The 20,615-nt window shown below is 41.6% G+C and overlaps 2 protein-coding genes across 3 annotated transcripts in view; both read left to right on the top strand.

Annotated features, from left to right (window-relative positions):
• Positions 1–20,615, top strand: part of IFT52 (intraflagellar transport 52) — a 264,845-nt gene that overhangs the window by 74,590 nt on the left and 169,640 nt on the right. The gene's annotated exons all lie outside the window — the stretch shown is intronic.
• Positions 6,997–13,246, top strand: SRSF6 (serine and arginine rich splicing factor 6). Its single transcript, XM_042463964.1, has 6 exons — positions 6,997–7,310; positions 9,800–9,948; positions 11,355–11,476; positions 11,658–11,866; positions 12,090–12,173; positions 12,300–13,246. The coding sequence occupies exons 1-6, from the start codon at positions 7,204–7,206 to the stop codon at positions 12,661–12,663; spliced, it is 1,035 nt and encodes a 344-aa protein (XP_042319898.1). The 5' UTR covers positions 6,997–7,203; the 3' UTR covers positions 12,664–13,246.

Here is a 20,615-nt window from a genome sequence, read left to right as displayed (position 1 = left end):
AGAACACGTGAACTTCCAGATGTTTTTGAATCACATCTGTCAGCCCCAGCCAGCATAGCCAGTGGTGAAGACTCATGGGAGCTGTAGGTCAAGAAACATCTGAAGTAGACATTATCCCATTGTTATTCATCCATGAACTATAGTGAAGGTGAGGGAAGGGTTCTGTACTGGCAGTGGTCTTGCACTGTAAGTGAAAGAAGCTATAGTGCCCAAATTAACCAAAAAAACTGAAAAGGCAGACTTACTGTCCAGTTTTCTTTGTGTGAATATGTGTGTCTTTATATTTTATACTATATAAACTATGTTTGGGGGCCTTAAATTTAGTAAATTTTACCCCAAATGAGCACTCATCCTGAATCAGTTTGCACTTTCTTTCTTAACTTTCACCAGCAGTCATTCCAAATCCTTTGCTGTTTTTTGCAAGTAATATGGTGTTATCTGCACATCTTAAACAGTTGATGTTCCTTACCGTAATTTTCATACTGGCTTCCTGTGAGCCTATCCTGCTGGGCAGGGAACCGTCTAATTAAAAATAATAATTGTAAGCCGCTCTGATAGCCTTTATGGATGAAGGGTGGGGTATAAATACCATAAATAAATAAAAATTAAATTAAATTAAAGAGATAGGATGATAAAATGCAGCACTGTGTGACCCCCCTGCCAATGAGAAAACATTATTGTTTCTCCATACTGTGTCCTGACAGTGGCCTTGAGTGTTACGCATCAGAATTGAAACTTTTTAAATTTTTACATTTAAATTCTACAGACAGTTTAATACAGTATGAATCACAGCGTTTTGTGTGTTTTCAGCTACTGTATATGCATTATTCAGCAACCTTGCATCCCAGCATTGGAGGAAGAGCAGTGTACACTGCTCCCTTGCCTTACACGGGGGATCCATTCTTAGTCTGTAACCCCACTTCAATCCACTGGGAGAGGCGGGGAAACATAAATAAAATTTATTATTATTATTATTATTATTATTATTATTATTCCAGACTCCACCCCTGCATAAGGCAAATACCACGTATGCTTGAGCCTCATTGAAAATAATGGGATTTATGCATGTGGTAAGGCATATGACGTGGGCGTACTGTATAAAGAAAGTAATAAAATGGTTAGCCTCAGTACAAATGACAGTTTGGACTAGATAGGATTTCAGTCTGATCCAACACTGATCTGATGCAATCACATTTCTAAGTTACACTTTGGTTAATTTTGTGTTGTTGTTGTTAGCCCTTGAGTCATCCTCAAATCATGGTGACCCTGTGGATGAGACATCTCTGAGACCCCATATGCTCTATCTCTTGCTCAGGTCCTGCAGGTTCAAGCCTGTGACCTCTCTGATTGAATCTATCCATCTGGCATGCAGTCTTCTTTTCTGCTGCCTTCCACTTTCCCTAGCATCATTGCCTTTCCTAATGAATTGTTTCCTTCTCATGATGTGTCCAAGGTACAATAACCTGAGTTTAGCCATCTTGGCTTCCAGGATTATGAAAGGTCAGGCTTTATCTGTACTAGGACCCATTTGTCTGTCTTTTTGGTCATCCAGCATTCTCCTCCAGCACCATATCGCAAATGAGTTGATTTTGTTTCAGTCTGCTTTCTGCACTCTCCAGCTCTCACATCTGTACATGGAGATGGGGAATACAATGGCCTGGACAATCCTAACTTTAGTAGTCAGTGTTGTCTTTGCACTTTAGGGCCCCATTCCCACTGGGCAAAAAAAGAGGCTTATATTGCTGCGATTCTGACTCGGATTTTTCCCCGAGTCGTATTCGAATCTGCTCCCTCATTCCCATTACGAAAGGGGGCAAACGGATTTGGGTTTTTTTGACCCATGTTCTCATTCCCATTGAAATTTTCTCGGTTGTAATTTGAAGCGGACTTTTTTGCTCCCTGTTCCCATTGCCCTTCCGGAACCTCTTTTTTTTTTAAAGTAGCTGTCAATCACGCACCTAAGCGCTTGACGTCACAGCTAATCAATCACTTAGGCACTTTTCCCCTCTGGGAAAGAGAGAAGGGAGCTTCCATCCCCCCACGTTCCTTTGCCTCCCGGACTCTCCTGTGTCTTCCCAGACTCCCGCTGGTGAAGGGGAAAGGGCACCTCCATCCCCCAAGCAGTGTTGCCAACAAGCCTCGGAGATAATTCCCGGAAATGTTTGTCCAAAACCCGCTGAATCCCCCCAGATCACACGGAATATTCAGTCACAATTCCCAGAAAATCCCCATAATGTTAAAATGGCGGATGTTTTGCAAATAAACGTAAACATAATTGAATAAAAATAATTGTAACTTATTTCAACTCTCAAAATCACCATTGAACCAAACAAAGAATCTTTCAGTCCTTTTAAGATATTTATTTTGACATGAAGGGGGTTCAGGAAGCTTTGTGCCAAATAGAAATGTGTTAGGCTGCAACCGCACTGCAGAAATAAATCTAGTTTGACACCCTTTTAATTGCCATGGCTCAGTGCTAGGGAATCCTGGGAATTCTAGTTTTCGGAGACATTTAACCTTCTCTCTCAGCAAACTCTGGTGTGACAACAAACTACAATTCCCAGGATTTCATAGCACTGGGCCATGGCAGTAAAAACGGTATGAAACTGGATTGTCTCTGGAGACTAGAGTGAAGATGCAGCCTGAGTTGGGTCCAAGACACACTGCAGAAATAATCCAGTTTGAGACTGCTTTAACTGCCCTGGCTCAGTGCTAGGGAACCCTGGGAAGTGTAGTTTTGTGAGAAAGAGCTCTGGTGCCACAATGAACTACAATTCCCAGGATTCCCTAGCACTGAGCCAGGAGAGTTAAAGCGGTCACAAACTGGATTATTTCTGCAGTGTTTTGGACCTTCGTTATTAAAAATGCTCAAGGTCCAATCCATACTGCAGAAATAATCCAGTTTGAGACCACTTTAACTGCCCTGGGTCAGTGCTAGGGAACCCTGGGAATTGTAGTTTTGTGAGAAAGAGCTCTGGTGCCACAATGAACTACAGTTCCCATGCATCTGAGGAAATACGCTTAAGTCTAGGAAAGCTCATGCTGCCAACTTTTCTTTCAGTGAGACTCAAAGGTGCTACAAGATCTCTCTCTCTATCATCATCATCACCATTATTATTATCATTATCAAATCCAAATGCAGCTGAAGAAGTGGACTTAAATTGGCAACACTGATATCCTGTAGACTCATTCTCTAGGGCTGTGATCTGGAAGCATGGAGGCAATTCCCTTGTCAAACCAGGGAATCCTGGGAATTGTAGTTTGTTGTGACATGTTGAGACACTGCTTTTACCGGCAGCCAGGGCTCCATGCATGAAATTCTGGGCTTGGTGGTTTGTTGTGCCCAGAATCCCATCATTGCAGGGAGCCTTGCAGTTAGAAGCAGTGCCAAACTGGATTATTTCTGCAGTATGGATGGCAATGGAAAAGGGAACGAAAAGAGAGCCACAAAACAAAATTCTGGGAAGACAGGGCAGGGATGCCAACTTACCAGGTGCTCTGCCCATGCTCAGAGGCATATTTAATCACTAACACACACACACACACACACTCAGGGACATCACATTCACATCACACAACCCAAATGGTCCTCACAGTACAACAACGACCCTGACAGGTAGGCTTGGGGCACTCTGCCCAAGCTCAGGAATTCAGAAATTCAAATGTCACTCTCAGGCACACACAGAAGTCCACAACATCAAGCCATGATGCCATGATCAAGTATTGCCTTTGTGTGCCTGAAAACTTATTTCTTACTTGGAAATGCAAGGCAATTGGGAAGCCAGCCAAGATCCCTCACTCCCTGCCTCTCTCCAGCACTTTTGCCCCTGGAGCCTGAGAATGCCTGAGGGGGGGGGCAATCACTGTCCTCTCTCTGATTGGCTGAACTATTCCTCCAAACAGTTGGGGTTGGTTGGGCTTGCTCTGTCCTGGCTCTCAGAGGGAGTCATGAGAGAGAGAGAGAGAGAGAGAGAGTTTTTTCTCCAGCCCTCTTGGCTGAAAACTGTTACACTCCAAAGGGTTTTGGTTGCTCTGCAGCCGTCTCAGGCTGGAGCTGAAATGGGCCAAAGTCACCGAAAAGGCACTGAAAAAAAGCCAGGTGCGAAAATCACACGAAAAGTCCCCGTTTTCGCGTGAAAGTCGCGAAATTGGCAACACTGCCCCCAAGTCTCTTTGCCTCCTCCACTGCTCCCTGGGCTGTTTGGGGGGGTGATTGAGCAGGCATGTAAGAAAAAAAATAGTTCACACATCGATCTATGCATGTGGAGCAGGGGGGACGTTGCAGGAGGGCATCATGTGTTTACCATATTTGGAAGTCAGTGTAGCAATTTGCTATGTTTGGACACCCAACAGAGCGCCTAAGCAATTGAAAGCTTAATTTTAAAAAAATAAATTTGTCTACACACGCAATCGCCTTACCCTGCTTCCCACTCCACCAGGGAAAAGGCAACGTGAATGGGGGGAAATGGTGCCAGTAATGCATGAAAGAGAACAAAGTGGGTGACACCCCTGGCCAGCCCCTTGAGCACTGCTCCTCCCATCCCCAAGTTCCCAAATTGGACTCCCTTGTCGTTCCCATTAATTTGTCCCAAATTGGACTCAGAAGGCGCAGGAAAAACTTCTAAAAATGTGCACCCTTTTTAAACCGGTTTATCCACCACTGATTAGGATTTTCCAAGGAAAAACTGAATACATGGGGATCAGATCCGAATTCCAATGGGAATGAAATGAAATCGGCGCAATGAGGATCGAATGCGTGCTCAAATGGGAACGATGCACTCATAATTCGATTCTTGATGCGCGTTATAAGCCAGTGGGAATGGGGCCTAGGACTTTGTCTAGTTCTTTCATAGCTAATTTAATACATTTAAAATCTTAATGCATAATTGTTTTAACTTTTAAAATTGTCTGTTGGTTTTTTAAATGTCACATTTATACATTTTAATGCTTTGGTATTGTTTTGAAATCATATTGTTTTAAATTTGCCATTCACCACCTTGATTCCCTACACTGGGAGAAAGCAGAGATATAAGTAAATAATAATAGTAATAATAATAATAATAATAATAATAATAGATGCCCTTCCCATTCCTAGTCTTTTTCTGATTTCTTGACTGCAGTCTCCACTCTGATCAATGTTTGATACCAGATATGGAGGTTTTTTTTTTACTACTCCCTATTTTATCATTCTTTAGATGAATTCATCTGTGGTGTACACTTGACTCAAGTGGTTAAGACACTGACTCTGTTGATTGCAAGATTGGCAGCTCAGGGCCAACTGATGGGGTGAGCACTCATCACTAGTCCCAGCTTCTGCCAGCCTGACAGTTCAAAAGCATGCAAATGCAAGTAGATAAATAGGCACCACTTCAGTGGGAAGGTAAACAGCATTCTGTGCAATCATGCTGATGACATGATCACAAAGAGTAGTCTCTGACAATGCTGGCTCTTCCACTTAGTAACAGAAATGAACACCGCCCCCTATGGTTGGACACAACTTGACAACCTTGTCAATGGGGAATACCTTTACCTTTATGCACTTGACTATAAGTCAACCTCATGTATAAGTCAAGGGCAGGTTTGTGGCCAAAAAGTATGGATTTTGGCATGACCTGTGGATAAGTTGAGGGTAAGACTTGGAGGCTCCTTCAGGGTGTGTATGTGGGTGCACAGCAAGAGGGACTTTAACTGAGGCTTTTTGCTTCAGCATTTTAGCTTTCATTCCATCCTCCATTCCCCAGACAGTGGCAGCTTGGGCGGGAGAGGGACTGTTTGTTTGTTGGTTTAAAAGCAGTTAATCACCCACGACTTTCTGCTTGGACACAAGAGAGAAATACTCTGCCGACTGCATGGGGAAATCTGAAAGAGCTGCTATCACATTACCATACTAACCCATAAATAATTCAACCTAGGATTTAGGAGTCAATTTTTGGGCATAATTTTCTCAACTGAATATATAGAGTAATTCTTCCATGGTCATTATTTTTGTTTTGTTAATATTCAGCATTAGAGACCTCTTTTCTTAATGACAGAATAATTCTGATAGAATGAATCCTTAAAAGCAAAACTACAGTGCCCCCTGCCCCCCCCCCCCCAACATTTGCTGGGGTCAGGGGAGCAGGACCCCTGTGAAAGTGGGGAAAGTGCAAATTAAAAAACCACACTATTTTTTTAAACCTAGAAAACACTTTCTAGGAATCTCTAGGTCCATCAGAGCAGCAGTCCCCAAACTGCCCTTTAAGAGGTTTATCGCACTAGTGAAATCCTGCGAAAATGGGAGTACATTCAAATCATATCAAAACTGAAAACATTAACTTTATTAAAAATGCGAGAAAAAAGGGAACTCAAGAAATAGCATCATTTTTTTGGGGGGGGAGGAATTAGGAGGTCAAAATAGCTAACTAGAATGTACTGTATTACCTATATATAAAGAAGATGAAATCTTTAAGCGTGAAATTTGTTCAAATGTGAGTTATGTAATAATAGTATGACGTTGACTATAATGTAAAATGTAATCAATTTTTAAAAATAACTGACCATTGTTGGATGTGTTGTTTCTAGTGTGTGTCTTTTGTCTCTATAGATTTGTTTTGATTTGGGTTTTTTTCTTCTTGTATCTGTTTCATTTGTATTTTGTTATTTGTATTGGTACATGTTTTTTATCAGCAATACAACTATTTAATTATATATATATAGTCAGGCTCAAAATGGAGGTCGTTTTTGGACAGGAGGAGGTTAAAATAGAGGACGGTCTGGCCACCCTGAAACCATAGAGTCCAGCAGGTTGTCACGTGACCTGCCAGGACACTTTCTTCCCCGGGTCGAATACGAGAAAAGCGTGCATGGAGTTCTACGCATGCGCGACCCTCGGCAGTCTTCCTCCTCTCTATTCTCTCTGTATTCTTTTTTCCCCAGCCTTACCGCCGGGCTCCCTTGTGACGTTATCACGTGGGAGCGACGCAGGCCCCGCCCACCTATATAAACGCGGCGCTGGAGGGGGCTGGGCGCCAGTGTGCTGCGGAGCAGGCCGCAGCCGGCAGTCTGTCTTTCTCTGTCTCTCGCGGCGCTGAGACGCTACTCTCTTTATTTTTTCATTCCCTTCATTTCCCTCTCCTGGGTCTTCCGTCTCTTGTCCTCCCCTTTCCCTTCCCCTCTCCCTTTCTCCTCCTCCTCTCTCCCTTTTTCTAGGTCGCTACGGCGGAGATGCCGCGCGTCTATATCGGCCGCTTAAGTTACCATGTGCGGGAAAAGGACATCCAGCGCTTTTTCAGCGGCTACGGCCGCTTGCTCGAAGTGGATTTGAAAAACGGGTGAGTCGGGGCTGGGAGTTAACCCCTTTGCTATGGAATTCTGGGAGTTGGAGTTTGTTGTGGGCCCAGAGCGGAGCATAGCACAGAGCCAGAAGAAAGAGTCCAAGCGCCCGCCGCGTGGCCTCGTCTACAAAATGGCGGCCGGCCCAGCCTCCATTGTCTTCGCTGGAGGAGGAGGAGAGAGAGAGGCCTGCCCCGCCGCTCCAACTGAGAGCAGCCCCAGCAGCAGCCCAGGCTGTGGATTCTGAATAGGTTTGTCGGTTGTCAAAGTATATCCTATGATTGACCACCAACAACAGATACTGATATGTCGCTCCTTCATTAGGCTTATTTGGCAGTAATGATGAGTAATAGCAGTAGTATAAACTTTTCTACTGTAATAATAATACTGAAACATAGTATAAGCATAGTAGTACATTTGAATGGTATATTGTTAAATATAATAATTATATATATATATATATATAATGTTTAATATATATTAAATAGCAAATTTATACTAAAACACAGTACAGTAGAATATTTAAATATATTAAACATAATAATAAATATATAAATGTTATAATTTTGTACATTAAATAGTATGTTTAAATGTAAATATGTAGTATATAGTAGCACTATAAAAATATAGTGGTATAAAATGTTATTATTAAATAAACCTAAGAGGGGGCGCGATGCCAAACAGTAAATAACAATCCTATTGTTTGACATGGCGCAGCCACAACAGCAAATCGACAGATACATAACGTCAGTTAAAAACACATGTCGGGTTTTTTAATAAAAACAAGACACATATGTATTAAAACAATCATATTTAAAATCCATCATGTACAATTTGAAAATGATCTGGATAGGCCTTTGGGAAGAGGTTGGCCCTTCATGTTTTAAATTGATACAGCATGCTTAGCTGTCCAGTCTCTTCCGGCAGGTATTTCCAGAGTCATGGGAGGACTGAAGGGAAAGTCCTCTGGCTGACTAGGATAAACACCTGCCAGAGGACCTCAGTGTACAAATGTTTTGCATTGGACAAAGTTGTGCCTCTTGGTCTGTGGGTATAGAGGTATTTGGATCCTAAACAGATTTAAAACATCAGCAATCTCTAGGTGAGCCAAGCAATATGAACCTGGCCTCTCAATTCTGTACTGATTGAGACTAATTTATTGTCTTCAGTGGCAGACTTGTTCACAGATTATATAATGAATGACAGCAGTGTATAATGAATTACAGCAGGGTTGGAGTCGTGCAGCCCTCTAGATAGTGATTCCCAAACTTTTGTGTTTTGGACTTCAACCCCCAGAAGCCCTAGCCAGCTTGACCAGCAGTCAGGAATTCTGGGAGCTGATGTCCAAAACATCTGGAAGACCAAAGTTTGGGAACCTCTGCTCTAGATGCTCTTGGAGTGCCATTACCAGCATAGGGATAGGGAGGAACTGGTGTAGAAACAATTTGAGACTGGCATAGGCTGCATTCCTACTGCAGAAATAATCAAGTTTGACACCACTTTTAACTGTCAAGGCTCTAGACAATGGAATCCTGGGAAATGTTGGTGCTGCACCAAACTGCACTTCTCAGAATTCCATAACATTGAGCCATGGCAGTTGAAGTGTCAAACCTATTGTTTCTGTAGTGTGGATGCAGCCTGAGACTTTTGTCTTGAAGGGTGGCTTCCAAAATGCTGCAGACAAAAGAGGGTTTCATTCACATGAGGCAGGAAAAGGTTCCCCAACTCTTTCCTTTTCTTCCTTTGAATTTTAAGGTGCACAAACGTTTCCTCCTGGGACCAGGGTGACCAGAGGTCCTCTTTCTCCAGGACGCGTCCTTTCCACTTCAACCTTTTTTGTCCAGGAGGCATTCCAGAAGGTCTTCTATTTTGAGCAGGACTAAAAAGCTTGGATTTCTTATTTTCATGAGTGTTGTGTGCTTTTAGTTTGCAATGTCCTTCAGTTTTTCTGGAAAGTCCTCCATTTTGTGATGCCTTGTCCTCCTTGGCAGTTAGGGCAGCTAGTCACCTTGTGATGGAGCCAAGTTGTTAGAGTAGTTTGTAAGAGCCTTTGTGCTGGACTAGGACTCTGAAGGCCAGGGTTTGAATCATGGTTTGGCTATGGGAATAGACCTTGGGCGAGTCATTCTCTTTCAGCTTCAGTAGAAGGCAATGGCAAAGCCCCTCTGAAGAAATTTGCCAAGAAAACCCGCATTATAGGAAAGGATATGAAGGCACACAACAAAAGAGTAGCTTTCTGGAATGACCACAGAAAAAGAGGTGGAGAATTTCCATTCACAGCAGGTGGGGAAATGAGCAATTCTCCCAATGTTCCCAGCAGCCCTTTCCCACAGAGTTAGAGGTTAGGGAATGCTGGGACTTGTAGTCAGACAGTTACCACCTGGGAGGAGGGGATGGTGCTGGCCTGTGTGAGTGTAGTCAGAGTCCTTTCCTCCTCCCCACCACCACCTGTGTCCCCTTTTTGTATTTTCTTTCTTTCTCTTTCCAGGTATGGGTTTGTGGAATTTGAGGATTCCCGGGATGCAGAAGATGCCGTTTATGAGCTGAACGGCAAAGACCTGTGCGGGGAGCGGGTGATCGTGGAGCATGCCCGTGGCCCCCGCCGGGACAGAGATGGCTACAGCTACAGCAGCCGCAGTGAGTGTTGCTCCGACGTGGCCTTTTTCAGGCGCGCGGAGGAAGGGAAGGGGGGAGGGATGGGGCAGCAGGCAGAGGAATGGAAGGTGTTGGCTTCCCTAAGTAGCTAAGGGGGGTGGGTGGAGAGAGATAGGGCCCTTAGGAGGGGGCATGGAGAGGTCCCTGGCCAGGAGGGGTGTAACACTGGCTCGATTCTGATGTCTGAAGGGGGTTTAAGCTCTCCCCCCTTTAGTTTTATCCACTAGAAAGTTTTGTTAAGGAGTTAGGTGGGGCTCCCCCCCCCCCCATGTAAGTTGCACTCAAACATGCAAACATTCTGGGGCTTAAGAACGTTGGGAAGAGTTGGGAAGGGATACGTGGGGATTTTACATTAAACTCACTGCTCTTAATTGGAACACCTGTGACATACAAAAATGCCCGACAGAATTAGGTTGGGAAAGAGTTGGCATGTTGTAAATCTGCCAATTGAAATGGTTGTCTGTTTTTCAGATGAGGCTATGCTAAGTCTCACTTCAGATTCTCAAACATTAGTGTCTGAGGAGAGTTTGAAGGCTTGGCAGTTAAATGCTGAGACTGAATTGAGGATAATTCGATGGCTGATGCAAGACCCATTTTGTTTAGATCTTTGTAGAAACTGGGCTGCATCAAATTCAATTGAATTTTACATGATGATTAAGAGCAGTAAGGTAGACAATGACTTGTTACTGGTGGGAGTGGGGTTTCTTGTAAATGTGTATGTTTTTTAAATTGTTGCATGTTCAATTCAAACTTTTTAACAAGTCCTTGATGTTTCAATTTAAAAGTGACCAGTGGGGCTGAGGCTGTGTCCACTGAGGCTAAGATGACTGCCTTTCCTGATTGGCCATGGCTTTTCCATACATTGTGTGACCCTTGCCCTATGACCCTTTGGCTGACCTTACCGGAAGCCATGACGACAGCAGCCTTTTGCCATTAGACGCAGGGTGATGGTGAGGATTCCAAGGGTTAGACAAAACTGGTTAAACTGAACTAGGTGACTGTTACCTTGCGTGTGTTGTGGCCAAACCACCACCAAATACCTCATACTGTGATGTAAGTACTTAGTGTAAACTAGTAAATTTTTTGTAAAATGTAGATTGCATGTAATCAGTTAAGTTTTATATTTTACAATGTTCTGTAAAATAAAACTTAGCAAGGTAAATCTAATAAAGGAGCAGTCACTCTCTAACAGAGTTTAGGAGCACAGTCTTGTAGGATTTTAGTCTTTGATTTGCCCTTAATATATAGAATGTGGCGAATTGAAAATTTTGTTGCAGGATTAGAAAACTAAAGTCCTACTCCTGTAAATACAATTTGTAAACTAAAGTGAACTAACTTGTATTTGCTTTTATACAAGATTGCTAACTTTGTGTCTTTGTATGATAAAGGTGGTGGAGGATATAGCAGTCGAAGGACATCGGGAAGAGATAAATATGGACCACCTGTTCGTACAGAATACAGATTAATTGTTGAAAACCTTTCCAGTCGCTGTAGTTGGCAGGATTTGAAAGTAGGTTGACAGTACAAACTTTCTGAAAAAAAGCACACTATGACGTGTAGTTCTTTATGCATTGCATGGTCACTTGATTTCATAGTGTACTTGTTGAATCTGCTGATTTTTGTCTTACACTTGTATAGTACCATATCTGTACATTTGCAAAGTGTGACTAATAGTTTTATTTACTCTTAAGGATTTCATGAGGCAAGCTGGTGAGGTCACTTATGCGGATGCTCACAAAGAACGTACAAATGAAGGAGTAATTGAATTCCGTTCTTATTCTGACATGAAGCGAGCTCTGGACAAATTGGATGGCACAGAAATAAATGGGCGAAAGATCAGGCTGGTTGAAGACAAACCACGATCGAGCCATAGACGATCTTATTCTGGGAGTAGATCAAGGTATGTTAGTGTCAGATTTTAAGATTTTTAATACAAAGGAGATAATACTTTTTAGAAAATGTAGCACCTGTTCAAAGGTAAGTCAAATCACATGATTGTTGTCATGTATTAAAAACTTTTAGGAAAAGAGCAGGCCTCACAGTGTTGATTTTAAGGAGGAAAATAGGCTCACAGTACCCAAGCAGGTGTTAAAGTGGTGACTTAGAATACACTTTCTTTTAAGGTCACGTTCTAGAAGGCGGTCACGTAGTAGGAGCCGCAGGAGCAGCCGCAGTAGATCTCGTAGTGCCTCAAAAAGCCGATCACGGTAAGAACTTACATTATGTTAAGTTTAATTACCAGTAATATGATAAGTGCACTTAAGTGGCTTCTAAACCAGTTAGTAATCTTTGTGTAGTTTTATTATTAGTAATTTTTTTCTTCTTTCCAACAGTTCTAAATCTAGGTCTCGAAGCAAAGATCGTTCACGTTCAAGATCTAAAAGTAGAAAGTCTAGATCAAAGAGCAAGTCTAAACTGAAATCTGACAGAGGTTCACAGTCCCGCAGCAGATCTAAAGAAAAGTCTGAGAAGTCTCACAGCAGATCTAGGTCTGTGTCTCGATCACCCAAAGAAAATGGTAAAGGGGAAGCAAAATCTAAATCAAGGTCAAGGAGCAGGTCTCGTTCCAATTCTCCTATGCAGCACCAACCTGCAAAGGCTCATTCAGAGTCTCCACCCAAAAGAGCTGCATCGCGGTCTCGATCACAATCACACTCAAAATCCCGCTCACGTTCAAGATCCAGTTCACAAGATTAAAACTGGAACTTTCCTCTTAATAATGGAACATTTATATGCCAGATCAGAAGTCTTTTTTTAAGTTAGAATTGAGGAAGCTGGCCTGTTCTACTGCAGAAAGAAATTGCTGGAGAACTAAGTAAATGAGGCAAAGATTTTACGTACCTCAAACTACCTGAAAGGTTGTACAGAAGTGGCAGAGAACAGGAAATGGTCCTCTTTTTGTAGAAATTAGGGTAAATCTTTGATTTCTTTTTTTAAATAGTGTCCCAGCAAAAATAATAGTTGCAGTGGAAGATGGGTTTTATATTTAAAAAATGACAAGAGAAGGCTTTTGAAAAGTAATTTTTCATAAATAGTTCCATTATTTAAAGATTATGGAAATTAGTTTAATGGGCTGTGGCTTGTTTCTAAAAGTGCATGAAAGCCTTATGGAACAGGTTGGAGATGCTTGTAAAGTTGAAAAAAAGTCAAGCCAGCATTGAGTTTAAATTGGAGTATTTCATCTGTGCTGTACTATAACTTGCCAAAAGTAACTTCTTTGCTCCTTTCTCACCATCTTGAACTAGTATTGATTACCTAATAAAAATGGTCTCTAACTTTGTATGGTTCAGTTTTGCCTGAAGCTAACAGGGAGTGTTGACTTGTTTGGCGAAAAAATTCCAGGTGCCATCTGAATTTTTGGTTCCCAGGATTTTTACATGTTCACTTTGCTATCCTCTGACTGCTGAATATGGAATTTGGTTACTTTCCCTAAAATTAATAGTGACATGGAAATTAAACATATGGAGCTAAAGTTCTAATCTTAATGGGTTATCTAAAACTAGGCTTGCCAGTACGATTTATGCAACTGAAGTAGAATCCAGTGCTGAACTCCCTTGTATGTAAAAAATCACTTTAGCAATATTAGCACAATCCTCTGTGATCTTTATATAACATGTAGTTTGACTTGTATAAAATTAAATCAGTGTCTCCAATGTTTGCATTGTAGTATAGCTTCATTTGGTAGATGCTCTTATAGAATAGACTGACCTGACTTCTGTTACATGTGTAAAAGCAATGAGAATTGTCCTACACAGTGATTATATACCACCAGTCACACAAGAGATTAAGTAGCAATTGAGTAAATGGAAATATGTGGCTGCTTTTTTTTAAAGACGGATCATCGTAAGTCTACTTTATTATTTATTTTGAAAAAATCATTACAAGGCCCATTCTTGAGCATTTTCTTTAGTAGGTGGCCAGGTGGAAAAAATCCTCATCCTAAATATAACTACTTTATATCAAAGTGGTTTCACAGGAATTCTTGGTCTCTTGATGGTGCATAATTTATAAGACAGCACAGATTTCCCCCCTGGCGGTAGTAAATTCCTCAGTGACCTAATTTGAACTGAGATAGAACTTGAGTGCTGAATTGTGACTAATACTGGCCATGTAAATCCACTGGGTGAAGGCAAGCCACACACACTCAGCCTCAAAGGATGGCAATGGCAAAACCCCTCTGAAGAAACATGCAAAGAAAACCCCATGTTAGGTTTGCCTTACAATAAATCAGAAACAACTTGAAGACTCGGCAACAGCAACAAAACTTGGCATCTATTTCTTTCCAAAGTTAAAGTCTAGTTCACCTAACTTTTGCTTTTCCTGAAGTTAATGGCATTAATGTAGCCAAGGTAAGTTCAAAATTACCATTTTCTAGAAAGCACAAGAATAGGAATGTATTTGAGAGACATATAATGAACACTGATAGGAAAGGCATACTTAGTTGATGCTTTCTTCGTCTTTATAATGAATATATCATCATTGAGGACTTTGTGACAAGGTGTAGGGGATGCACTTGCAGATGTGTCATCAGCTGAAGCCAGCATAGCCAGTGGAGAGAAATTAGTTGCAGACCAACAATATCTGGAAAAGCACACATGGTGCTGAAGGCTCCACAAAGGCCTTTTCTTCACACTTTATTTCAGAAGTAAATGGCAAAACTACCTGCGAGTGTTCCTTATCGAAGAACGCACATTCATGGAGTTGCCATACATCAGCAGGCAACTTGAAGGCATATAATACTTTTCTCATCTATGCACAATAACATTCAAATTTGCATAGAAAGTTAAGGAATACAACAAATCAATATAGTCTTAAAATCATAAACATGTTATTTAGTATAATTCAAGAAAGAAGGGGCTATATGAATTGGTGCCACAGCTAAAAATGGCTGCCCTTTTCCAGCCAGCCACAGATACAGCACAAGAGGGACACTGAGAAGGGACATGAACCTAGTGAAGTTTTGTATAGGCTTGTGAGGTGTTCATGGCTTATAAAATTGGAAACATAGCAAGCAGTCCTACTATCAGAGAGCTCTGTGGCTATAGCTTGTTTGGGCAGTCAAATTTTGCAAACTGCCCTCAAGACAAGCTTCATTTCAAATACATTCTGGCAATTAACCTTGTGTAAATAACAAAGAACAAGCCCCAACCCCATTTGTCCCTAGGAGATAGGAAACTTTCAGAACTTGCTTGAGTGATACATACTAAAAATTTCAAAAAGGAGCAAAACCAGGAGGACTGAGGGGAATCCACAGTAACGGGGCATGCCTCAACGTGCTCAAGGGGGTTATTGGTACAGTTTTGCATTACCAACATATGAGCTGTTTTGTTATATTGCAGCAGAAGAAAATTCTTTGAAAATATTCAGCTATGTCGATAAAATACAAGTAAATAGCCTGTCATTGTATGCTCGTGTTTTTAGTTTTGCTCCAGTAAATTCCTGTGACCTAATCTCACCATTTGGTGAAACAATAATCCTTGCTATCTGTTGCTTATAAAACACCCTCAAAATAAGAAGACTTGGTTTCCTCTTGAGATTGCCCAGTTGTAACAGCCAGAACCTATGGCAGCGCCATAGCTGGTATGGTAGATTGTCAGGGGGAATCCCTGTAAAAGGGCACCAGGGCTCTGCCTTGCATCTTTTTCACCCTTAAACAATGGAATGCTCTTGATTTGAACACAAATGCTTCTAGGTATGAGTCTTGACTGTTGATTCATAAAAGCAATTCATCTTTTCCCCCTAAGCTTTTTAATTAACAAAAACGTATTACTAGATTTCTTGGCAATGTAGAATTGTTAATGAGAAATCCAATTAAACTAAAACGTGTGAGCAGTGCTAAAAAAATCAGATGGAAATAACAAAACACTTCCTGTCAACAATGCTAAAGAAATAGATGGCAGCGCAACAAAACACTTCCTGGCTTTGTTTACAAACTAACAAAAATAAGTTTTTTTTTAAAACTTCTGAGGCCATGGCGAAAAAGACCATATGTAGTATCCTGTCAAACTAGAGATGTTGCTTACAGGCCTATACAACCTGAGCAATTTTGTATTAATGTAGGCAGTCCTTTTGAATTGCGTTTTAAGGTCTAAACTATAAACTGAGCGTAGAAATGGGTAGTATAGTTGATAATAAGTTCTAGTGTTACATACTCTCACCAGTCTCAAAAAGCCTCCTAAGCTGCATTTTCTACTAGGTAAAAACATGAAATTGGAATAGTAATACTAAATAAAGTATGAAAATACAGCCCTAGATAAAGCATGAGAGTTAGCATGGTGTAGTGGTTTGATCATTGGAGTATGACTCTGGAGCTGAGGGTTCAAATATCCAGTCATGAAAGCCCACTGGGTGACTTTGGCAAGTCACATTTTTGCAGCCTTGGAGAAAGGCAAACCTCTGAACAAATCTTGCCAGGAAAACCCCATGATAGGGTCACCTGCAGGTTACCATAAGTTGGAAACACAAGATGCACAACAACAATCAAAGCCCAACAGCAAGTACATTATGGTGGTCTAGTTTTGATGTAACTGAAAATATCTTATTTTTCTAGAGACGCAGTTGGCCACATAATGCAACGAGAAAAACATCACTCCTAGACTTTAATGCCTCTTGCACCTCCAGGAGAACCTTCACACTCTGAATGTAGTTTCAGAGCAATACATCTCCATCCAGATGAGCAACCTGCCCAAGCCCCCGGATATCCGCCTCATCTTGATTGAGATTCAGTTTGTTAGTCTTTATCCATTCCCAAATTGTGTCTCTACATTTGTTTGGGGTCCACAGAATTCCTGGTGCTAGCAGATAGGTCCAACTGCTTAGTGTTGATGTTATTTATTGTATTTATATCCCGCTCTTTAGAAATGCTCTCAGAGTGCCTTACAAATTGTTAACTAGACAGTTCCTGCCCTCAGGCTTACAATCTAAAAAGGCATAACACAAATGGAGAAGGGAATGGCAGTGGGGAAGGGGATCAAGTCCAGCAGTTCTTTTCTCCTACTGAGGCCAGGGCCATGGCAGATGGACTGGAGGGAGGGCTCTTCTTCTGCCTCTGGGCTAGGCCTGGTGGAGCTGTGCCTGTGTTGCTCACGTGCTCATGACAGTTTTAGGCCAAATTACAGGATGGCTTTCTCCAATTGAGATGCTAAAAATTATGTGGAACAAAGGAAACCTTTGATGGTCATTTCCCATAGGGCTGACGATGGGGATTAGGCAAAACAGAAGTTACTCTGCCAGATTCTGTATCTGTTTGTCCCCTCTAGAGAGGAATAGCAGGTGGATACTAAAAGTGGACAGATGTAACACAAAAACACAATTGCTTTTCTTGTCCATTCCTCTATAAATCTTCCATTAGTGTGACCAGAGCTCTTTTGGTTCCAAAACAAATCTGGAAGCCATGTACAAATGGATCCAAATTATCAGTTCCATCCAAGAGCCCACCATCATTCTCAACAGTGATCTCAAAAAAGGTAATAACTGACAAATTGCCTGTGGCAGGGGTAGGCAACCTGCGGCCCGCGGGCCGGATGCGGCCCGGTGAGGCCTTGGGAATATTATTTATTTATTTTTTGGCTTCGGCCCACCAGTTGTCTGAGGGACAGCAACCCGGTCCCCGGCTCAAAAAGGTTGCCTACCCCTGGCCTATGGGATAACACTAAATTTTTACTAATGTCAGAATACAATGGTAACTCCAGCCAGTTTCAGTAACCAGGAAGGGTATGAATGTGGCAAACAAGTGGTAAGCCTCAGTTCTTCAAGCAGTTTCCAGTGGTCCAAATCTTAAGGCAGCATTAGCTGAAAATATCAAATATAACATCCAACAGTAATCTATCTGCTTCCATTCCTCACTTACTATGGCATCCAAATTAGAACAGATATGGGTGATTTTTTATCTGTAAAAATATAATGCAAATTGTCTACAGTAGACATCCAGTGATTTCACCATTTGATCACTGGGTCCATAGCAAGGAACTCTCTCACCAGTTAAAATATTTCCTTTGGCCAACATCGTGTGGAGACAATGGTGACAGGGAAGTAAGCTTTCTTCATCTTTACAGGCATAGTGTAGCCTTAACAGCAGGTATTAGTTTGTGTTCAATTAAGTATGCTTGAAATCTGCCACTAGTGCTCCAGTTGTTATCCATGTCATTTCATCCCTCTTATCTTAAGAGTGTCAAATAGCCAAAGTAGGGCTAGAATTTGGCTAAATACATCAAGGAGAAATCAAAGGGCTGGAAGAGGTCTCAAGGTCTTAGTACAACATCAACCAAGGCCTATCTAGCACAACATCTTCTTTTACTAGGAGGGCCCCTCCTCCTGCTCTCCCATCTTGAGTTCTCAACTTTGGATCACTAACCACAGCCTCGGCTCCCATCCCACCTGCCCATTAACCACAAAGGAATGTGAACAGCCATCTTGGCAATTAACACATAACTACATATCCCGTCCTAAGCAAGAGGACTGTCTATTACATTATGAGAAAGCAAAGCTGTTAATCCAACTCTAATGACAGGCAAGCTGAAGGCTCAGCTCCTGACACTTCTAATTGAAACAGTTCCTTATTTTGTAACAACATCCATTCTTTTAACAATATCAATAAATGCAAGCAATTGCCATATGCATTTTAGGACAATAAATAAAACACAGTCCATATATAAGAAATTTCAGAATCCTAGCAAGAAGCTCACTACAAAAGGCAATGGGTGCTGATATGCAGAAAGATGCAAAGGTGTGACTGTGATGACAGCAAAGAGTTACAATGAATATATCTATAGATGTGATTTTGTTTTTATATGTAGCAATACAGGGTTTTTTGGGGGTGTATAAATATTTCAAAACATGACTTGCTACCACTTTTCTGTAGAGATGCAAAATATCTCTCCATCCAATATGCTGTTGTATTCTTCATGGGGAGAGGTGCTCAAACCAACAAATTACAATGCAAAGGTGTAATCCAATAAATTACAATGCAATCACCATTTTGCCCTAGTTATTCATATAAAATGTTTAAATACTGGCAAGTGGCAAGACCCTCAGGGTGGTTTTCAAATTTATAACACTAGCACTTTGAAATGTCCTTAACATTATCAGCCTATCATAATCATAAGCTGGTTTCCTGATATCATGATGGATGATGTGATCCTTCATACTTTTTTTTTTGCATGCCCACACAACTAAGGTAAGGAAAGTACCTGGCAAAGCTCTTTAAGACCACATTGTGGACAGAGTAATGTCATCCCTTCATGTCATTCAATATAAACACATGAAAGATAAACCCCATCTCATACCTATGTCTCCCTGATGTCTCTCACGGAGCAGGGCTTCCTATCAAATTTTTCCAGGTTGCCTACTTTGGAGCCTAGTCCCACTGCCAAAACCAGCAAAATAACAAGTTCAGAAAATTAGGCTTCTGTAGTTAAACTCGGCAAACTTTTATTACAAAACTGTAGATCCAGTCTGGTGATTATCATTGTCAGAGGTGACCAACAAATGTTAAAATTTCCAAGTTACATTATGCACAATTTTAAATCTCAGTTGGGCTTACTTATTGCTCTTTGTAATTGATAAATACATTTCTCTTTCTTTTCCCACACATCCTCTTTTCCTTTGTTGTTGGAGCCAGAAGCTTTCACATAAATGACCTTGGGCAAGTTTGCTTCTGTTCCTGTATTATCTCATCACCTGTGTCTGAGCTCAGCCTTCTAAATCATTATTGCCACATATCCCATCACTATATAACCCAATTATGGCAATACACAAACATATGCAATTTCTGGCACCTTCACACTAAACACCAGCTCTCAGTTCTGGCTGAAGCAGACTGATGGCAATGTGCACATCTATCTCTCTATCATGGGGTTTTCTTGGCAAGATTTGCTCAGAGGATTTGTCATTGCCTTCCCTTGAGGCTGAGAGTATGTGACTTGCCCAAGGTTGCCTAGCTGCTCTGATAGCCTTGGCTGTGTGTGTGTGTTACAAATGCTTTCACATTTCTGCTGAACAGTTGTGACTGAGTTGGCGACACATCTAGCACATGAAATTACTGCTTGCTTATAAATCAAAGAGGAGAGGATAAAAGTGTAGCAATTTGACTTGCCATTAAGAACGGAATTCAGGAAGGCTTAATAAAGATGCCCTTGAGGCTGAATTGTTATATTATTGTAAAGTTAATAAAATGGTATTCAGAATTAAAATGACAAATTGGCTAATGCAAAAGTCAACATTCCTGCATTACGACCCAGAGTGCCATTGCCTGTGTTGAAAGACAAACAGAATTACAGATCAGAATTAGAAATAATTTTAATTAGACATTGGAAACCATACTGTACATTTAGAACAGTTGTCTTTTGGGTTTGCAAATTTAGCCTCCATTACCAAGGCACGTTACAGACCACCGGATTGCGGCGGTCTGCTGCCGCCGCCGCTTGCACCATCCGGGAGCCGCAGCCTTTAAACAGTGCAGCTCCCAGATGCTGCCGAGAAGAAGCGCGGAAATTGTGCTCCTTCTCAGGCCCCGGAAGAGGCGCCACAAAGCGCAAGGTGCACCATCATTTCCGGGATGACACGTGCGGACGCAACGTGTCCAGCACATAAAGATGGCGGCGCCCATGTGTATGGGGCGCTGCCATCTTTATGCCCCCGTCACGTGCTAA

This window comes from Sceloporus undulatus, chromosome 4 (assembly GCF_019175285.1).
Source record: "Sceloporus undulatus isolate JIND9_A2432 ecotype Alabama chromosome 4, SceUnd_v1.1, whole genome shotgun sequence".
Lineage (NCBI taxonomy): Eukaryota > Metazoa > Chordata > Lepidosauria > Squamata > Phrynosomatidae > Sceloporus > Sceloporus undulatus.
Note: the sequence above shows the minus strand (reverse complement) of the source record. Positions and strands in the feature narration are given on the sequence as shown.